General features: G+C 33.6%; 1 protein-coding gene across 1 annotated transcript; it reads left to right on the forward strand.

Moving 5' to 3' along the window:
• The first annotated feature begins 2,840 nt into the window (after nt 1–2,840).
• LOC123663845 (chitinase A-like) lies at nt 2,841–4,610 on the forward strand. The gene has a single exon (XM_045598480.1). It carries the CDS (start codon nt 2,841–2,843, stop codon nt 4,506–4,508), a length of 1,668 nt encoding a protein of 555 aa, XP_045454436.1. The 3' UTR covers nt 4,509–4,610.
• The last annotated feature ends 3,096 nt before the right edge of the window (nt 4,611–7,706 follow it).

Here is a 7,706-nt window from a genome sequence, read left to right on the forward strand (position 1 = left end):
TCCTGTGATTATTATTTCCTAAAATATTTGAGACTTTTTGTAAAACAATATTCGTCAATACTTGAATCACAAAATCAAAGGGAAACCGGAAAAGACAAATAGATGTACGTGTGATTAATACTAAACACTTACAATTGATTCATACGATAATTGATGCGGAAGATTAAAAACTTCCTAAGTGACATATTGAAATAATAATGATTTTACTTATCCTATATTTAACATATAAAACAAAAGTTTTGAGGTATACAAAAATAATTATAAGTACAATCTAATCGAGAAAGAATAAAATAAGATGTGGTGTTTTTTTTTTAAGTCAGGTAATAAAGAAAACCCTTCGTTTAACATAAAAATTTACCTAAATTCGAATGGATCTTTGTCACTCGATAACATAAACATCAGTACGAAAATGAACAAATTTCGGCTTACATATAGATAATTTATAGCCAGGATTAGGCTAAATCAGTTTTATCTTGGAGTATTATACCGTTCCAAATTGTCAGGCGAACGAAGTCGTACGCGATAGTCGCGTCGAACTTAATGCTTGTGTTATATATAGGTAACAACCGACTGGTATAGTTACATATTTTATATAAATATACACGGAAATAATACATATATAAATATATAACAAATATTACACCCAGACTCAGGCGGGAATTGAACCCATCCCCGCGGAGTAGAAAGCAGGACCACTTCAAACTGCGCCAACGGGCTAGTCAAAAAAATTGAAATTTAATGAAAGGAACTTACGTTTAATTCATATAAACACAGTTTTCAAACACAACCGATACAATAATAATTATAATACGACAAAAGAATAGCAAAAAAAAAAACAACAACATGAATACATCTCTGGCTGTGTGGCTACGGCATTAAAGAATATAGCCACCCCATCTTTTCCCGTGGGTGTCGTAAGAGGCGACGACGGGATAACACAGTTCCACTATCACCTTGGAACTTGGAAAGCCGACCGGTGGTGGGATAACCATCCAACTGCTGGCTTTGAAATACACAGGCCGAAGACAGGCAGCAGCGTCTTCGGTGCGACAAACCCAGCCTTGCGGTCACCGACACGCCTGCCTAGCGTGGTGACTATGACAAGACACATGAGTTGTGGAGGCCTATGTCCAGCAGTGGACTGCAATAGGTTGAAATGATGATGATATTGATGATGATGAATACACATTTAGTGATAAGACCGACTTTGTACAATTTTACATAAAAGTAGTAACGGTATCGAAGTTTTGTTTCTTTTATTATTAGTTGTACAAGTATTAATATTTATTTATTTTTGTATTTATTTAAAGGTTAATATCACTTATGAGGTTTCCTCATTCAAACATTCAATACTCGAAATGGTCGTTTTATCTTATCAGCAAAGATAATAAATCAATCATTTCTCACTCTTTAGTAGTTATGTTATAAAGAGACTTATTTCGAATATTACAATATATTTACCGATACCTCCATTAGGTAATGATGTGATTAATATTTTAAGTGGTATTAATAATTGTTTTTAAAGTTTTATTTGAATTTTAGGTGAGTTTTTTGTTTATATTTTATACAAGCGTATATTTTTGCGTGATGCGTCTCTTATTATACTGTTAATATATTTTTGTTAATATTTTTTCTTTCGTTTTCTCATTAAATTAAAACGACTACTGTAAATTTAGTGATTAAGGGCCTGTTTCACACGTTATGGATAGCGCTATTTGACGTATGGTGGTATCCAATAGATATAAGTTTTTTGATGTATTATATGACCGACTTAAAAAAAGAGAAGTTTACTAAATTTGACCGTATATATAATATAATATATTTAATAATATATATATTTTATGTATGTGCGGGGATAACATTGTCGTTTATGAACCGATTTTAATAATTCTTTTTTTGTTGGAAAGGAGATATGGAAACCGGGATCTGATGATGGAATCCCAGAGAAATCGAGGGGAACCCTCGAAAATCGTAGTGACGACTAGTGCGTTTGTTAATTTTTTCGTCTACTTACGTTGTGTTACTTGTCGATGTAATTGAAGTCGGTTTTTTCGTTTGCGAGCAAATATAATTATTAATTTTTACCATCGAATTTAATAATATCTAATGAGATATTTCTATTCGCAAATATGAACCTAAAACTTAATGGTAAAAAGGCCCTATTGCTTTATTCTACATCCTACTTTTAAATTCTAATCATAACTTATATGGATTATAAATTTTAACCACAACTGATAATCGAAACAGGCCATAACGCTCCCAAATAAAACAAGATTTAACATTTCTTAGTAATACATATAGCTATACGTATATATTTATATTCACTAAACCAGTAACGCTGTTATGCGCATGCGTTAGTCGTTAAATTACGATTTAAAATGAAATAAACCGGTTTTACATCTATATAAAAACTTCCTAAATATCTTAAAACAACGTTTTGTTTAATTTTCGTGTAGAATGTAATATACATATTAATAATGTTTTGTATATCGATGTACAGTTCCAAACAGGATATACGATGGCTTTCTATTTCACACATCTTAGTCATAACGGGCTCGGCTAATTAACTCAGATAACGAAAAAACATTAGTTAAGACAATTAAAAACAATCTGTCGCCTTGAGCGTCCCACTAACTTGACCGGGAAAACGAAACTGTGTTAACGATTTTATTACACGTCTTAAAATCAGTATCTTAAAAGCAGGCGACTCCGTAGCGGTTGGCCTACAATACTCCCCATATATAAATGATACTTCGATGCAGCATGATCAGTACCGAACCGACTCTTAAATGTGTAGCGCAAGAAATTTTAAATAAATTATTTTCTTTTTAGAACCAGTCATGTGGCAGCCGGCGTTGACTTTCGTTCTTGCGGGCTTCTTCGCGATAGCGGAGTGCGGCCCCCCAGGAAGGCCCTCACTTGGATGGGGGGAGCGCAGCTTCGCGATAGTAGAAGTTAATCAAGCCGCAACAGCTTACAACCAGCTCGTGCATCGGAAGGATGCCGCTGATGTCTCCGTAACCTGGAACGTTTGGACTGGTGATGCTGCTGATAGTTCGAAAGTTCTACTCGATGGAAAACCAGTCTGGACTGGAGCAGGTTCAGCTACCTCAGCAACCTTCCCTATCAAGAAGGGTGGTAGATACCAGATGCAAGTGGAACTCTGCAATGCTGATGGATGCAGCTCTAGTGATACAACTGAGATCGTTGTAGCGGATACTGATGGAAGCCATCTTCCGCCCTTGGACTACACTATTGGAGAGAAGAACAAGCCCTTTAAGCAGACTTCTGGAAAAGTAGTTGGCGCTTACTTTGTGGAATGGGGCGTTTACCCGAGGAAGTTCCCCGTCGATCGCGTACCAATTCCCAATCTAACTCACCTTCTGTATGGTTTTATTCCAATTTGTGGTGGAGATGGAATTAACGACAGTTTAAAGGAAATCGAAGGAAGTTTCCAAGCGCTTCAACGTTCTTGCAGTGGTCGCGAGGACTTTAAAGTATCTATTCACGATCCCTGGGCAGCCTTACAGAAACCTCAGAAAGGTTTATCATCTTGGAATGAACCCTACAAAGGCAACTTTGGTCAACTGATGTCATTGAAACAAGCGAGACCTGAGCTGAAGATTCTTCCTTCTATTGGAGGATGGACATTGGCTGATCCGTTCTTTTTCTTTACTGACAAGACCAAGAGAACTCGCTTCGTTGACTCAGTCAAAGAGTTCCTTCAAACCTGGAAATTCTTCGATGGTGTTGACATTGATTGGGAGTTCCCAGGTGGTAAAGGCGCTAACCCTACCTTTGGAAGCCCAGAAGACGGTGATGTTTACGTCAACCTCATGAAGGAACTCCGTGAAATGCTTGACGAACTTTCTCACTCAACTGGTAGGAAATACGAATTGACATCAGCTATCAGCGCTGGTTGGGACAAAATCCAGGTAGTTGACTACAGCAAAGCCCAAAACTACATGGACCACATTTTCCTGATGAGTTATGACTTCAAGGGAGCTTGGTCTAACGACACTCTGGGCCACCAGACACCTTTATACGCCCCAGAATGGAATCCTAAAGAAACTTATACTACCGATTTTGGTGTAAAATACTTGTTAGCTCAAGGTGTGAACCCGAAGAAGATCATCGTCGGAGTGGCAATGTACGGACGTGGCTGGACTGGCGTCCACGGGTACGAGGACAACAATCCCTTCACTGGCAACGCAACAGGACCAGTCAAGGGAACCTGGCAAGACGGTGTAGTCGATTACAGAGAAATAGCGAACGAAATTGCCCAGGGAAAATGGGAATTCCATTACGATAACGTAGCACAAGCACCATACGTGTTCAGACCGTCCACTGGGGACCTTGTAACTTACGACAACGCTAGATCCGTCATCGAAAAAGGCAAATACGTGAGAAATAATAAACTCGGCGGTCTATTCGCCTGGGAAATAGACGCTGATAACGGAGATCTACTCAACGCAATGAACATGGGGCTAGGGAACAGTCCAGCTTGATTCGCTCTGTATAGTAAATGTGATTTTATAATAAGTTCGATTATAAGAAGGGTCTCAACTAGATTTTTAAATGTAATTTATATTAAAGACTGCTAAATTTAACATTGGAATTTTATTTCACTCATTTCTAATTAATTAAAATAATGTGATAAAACGTTTCAAAGCTGTTATATGGTCATTTAGTTGTTTTTTTGAATACAAGAGCAGTGCTGTCGAACTCGATCACCGCTTTGGACGAATATTTGTAAAGATCATAAAGAACTTAATCGTAAGGCCCAGCCCTTTTCTAAATATTATTTAGTAAACGTAAAATAAATGGTAAAGTAATGATTTGTTTATGCAAAGTATAGCATGTACATGTTTGAAGTGATTTTGTGCTTGTGTGTTAAGGCGTTTTTTTTTAAACGACATCGTTAAATATTGCTTACATTTTGTATGGATCGAGATATCAATGCGAGAGTGGAGTCACGAAAGTAGCGAGTGTAAATATTTTAATAAAACCATGCTATGTAGTTTTGTGTTGAAGAAATTATACATAATATATGAGTGTTTATATGTATTATCTAAGCATTTATTAGAAATGTAATATAAAAATTAATATTATATTAAAATTATTCTTAATTATTTTAATAATTGAAATTCGGTGGAATTTAGATTAAATTTTTTTTATGTCGTAACTTAGGATTTATTTGCTATGTTCGAATCTTAAAAGTCATATGCTAATATAATTCTTTCTTACGAATTTTTTTTAACTTTTTAATATTTTTTTTATAATATACTCACACGGCCGTCTCTTCCTATGATAAGCAAAATGCTTGTGTTACAGGTAACAGCCGACTGTTATAACTGTATATTTTTTATTTATTTATAAATATATACATACAAATATTACACCCAGACTCAAGCGGGAATCGAACCCGCAATCCTCGGAGCAGAACGCAGGGTTACTACAAACTGCGCCTACGGGCTAGTCAAATTAAAAGTCATGTACTAATGTAGTTTCTTCTCATGTCAGTTTTTATTAAAACTTCTTTTAAATAATAATTTTACAGTGTCACTATATCATATCAAATCTATAATCAAACTAGCTGACCTGGCGAACTTCGTATCACCTTATTTTTTTCTGAAATATAATAATAACATAATATATCAAAATAAAATATAGCCTATCTTTTAAGTTGGATCAAACTGCACACGGTGTGCAAATTTGACTAAAATCGGTTAAGTAGTTTAGGAGTCCATTGAGGACAAACATTGTGACACGAGATTTATATATATATTAAGATTTTTATTAGCTTGGAAGGGAAAAATTATCACACATGTCCGATTTTGGTGCCATTTTTTATTTTGTCTTTAACAAATCGAAATATCAACAATAACTTTGTAAAAATAAATTAAAATATCAAATTGTGACGTTACCATAATATAATTTCTTCAGTATTAATTTTTTTTATTTCATTGTAATATGTTTGGAAATATGTTTTGTAAACATTATTATTTTTAAGTAAATTATTGTTTTAGTTAATTATTAATAAAAAAAGTCAAGTATATATTATATTGAAATGTACACATGGCACATGACAATATTATTAATTATGTAAACAAATAATAATTATAATAATATAGCTTATGTTTAAGTAGCAATGCTGCAAAACACTTATTAATTTCCTTCAGTTCCTCTTCAGATAAAAACATACTTAACATCTCTTAGTAAATAATGTACTTCGTTAGTATATATATATAGTTTGATATTGTACACGTAATTTGAAATGCGTTGTAAGTGATATGTTTATTAATACTCCTTTGGAACTTTCAATATAAAGTTAATTTATTTTATCTATTTATTAAGATAAATAAGTATTACATGTAGTCCATATTAAATATATGTACATCTGTAGCAGTTAAAGACGATCACAGCATTGGTAAATAAATAAATAAATAAATAAATAAACAAATAAATAAATGATAAATAAATAAATAAATAAATAAATAAATAAATAAATAAATAAATAAATAAATAAATAAATAAATAAATAAACAAATAAATAAATATCTTATAATATACACACACGGTTGTCTGTTCCTATGGTAAGCAACCTAATGCTTGTGATACAGGTAACAGCCGATTGTTAAAACATTTTTTTTAGATAAGTATACATAGAAATAATACATATATAAATAAATATTAGTAAAGCTATGGATTATTAAAAAATTCTTGATTGAAGTTAGTTTATAACAAAAAAAAAACTTAGAAACAAACATTAAAAACCAGAAACACAATAAATACCACACGCACACACATACACCCACACACAATCATATGTAAATGAAGTATGCATTTTAATTTCATCAATATATCGTTAAAACTTTGGAAGACGTCAATAAATTCTTTTATCATATAAATACACTGACCTTGATTTTTTACCCGATTGCAGAAGGAAGGTAATGTTTTTCGAGTGCATGTATGTATGTATGTATGTAGATTTCTATGTTTTCCACTACAGCCTTAACGGCTTGAAGGATTTCAACGTTTGAGATGTCGTTAGATTCATCTAGGTGGCCGAATGACACTGAGTACATAAAAAAATTAATGGCGGATTTCGGACGCCGTAATTAAAAAAAAAACTACTTGATTAGTAGATTTTAGAAATGTATATACGCTTAAATCCAATGTGGCGCTCTCTAGAGATCAAAGATACTTTTGAGTTAATGATATCAATCAATCCAATAAAAAAAAAAAAAAACTATTTCGATTGGATTCGAAACCGAGTCACACGTGTATGTGAGAGTAAGAGCTCAACCGTTTACGGAAACTTAACTCATTAAGCATGTGAACTCTCGGCATTGCTTTGCTTAAAAAAGAAACTTAGGCTTTGGAAAGGAATGATAAACTAAAAAGTCTGTAATAAAAATTTACTATAAATAAAAAAACAAAAACCCGACGGCGACAAATAACAATTAAAAAGGAAAAAATAAGCTTTACAATTTAGTGTGAAGTGTACCGTGTATTATATTCCATTCAACACTTTCACAAATTACAGATTTTTTAATGTATTAGTTATGTAATTTTTTCATCATTCATTACAGCTTATACAGTCCACTGCTGGACATAGGCCTCCACAAGTTTACGCCAAAAATAACGTGAACTCATGTGTTTTGCCCATAGTCACCACGCTGGGCAGGCGGGTTGGTGTTGGT

Source organism: Melitaea cinxia, chromosome 21 (genome assembly GCF_905220565.1).
Source record: "Melitaea cinxia chromosome 21, ilMelCinx1.1, whole genome shotgun sequence".
NCBI classification, from domain to species: Eukaryota; Metazoa; Arthropoda; class Insecta; order Lepidoptera; family Nymphalidae; genus Melitaea; species Melitaea cinxia.

What these genes read in the sequence shown, in the direction of transcription:
- LOC123663845 (XM_045598480.1), top strand. Translation starts at nt 2,841, where the DNA reads ATGTGGCAGCCGGCGTTGACTTTCGTTCTTGCGGGCTTCTTCGCGATA.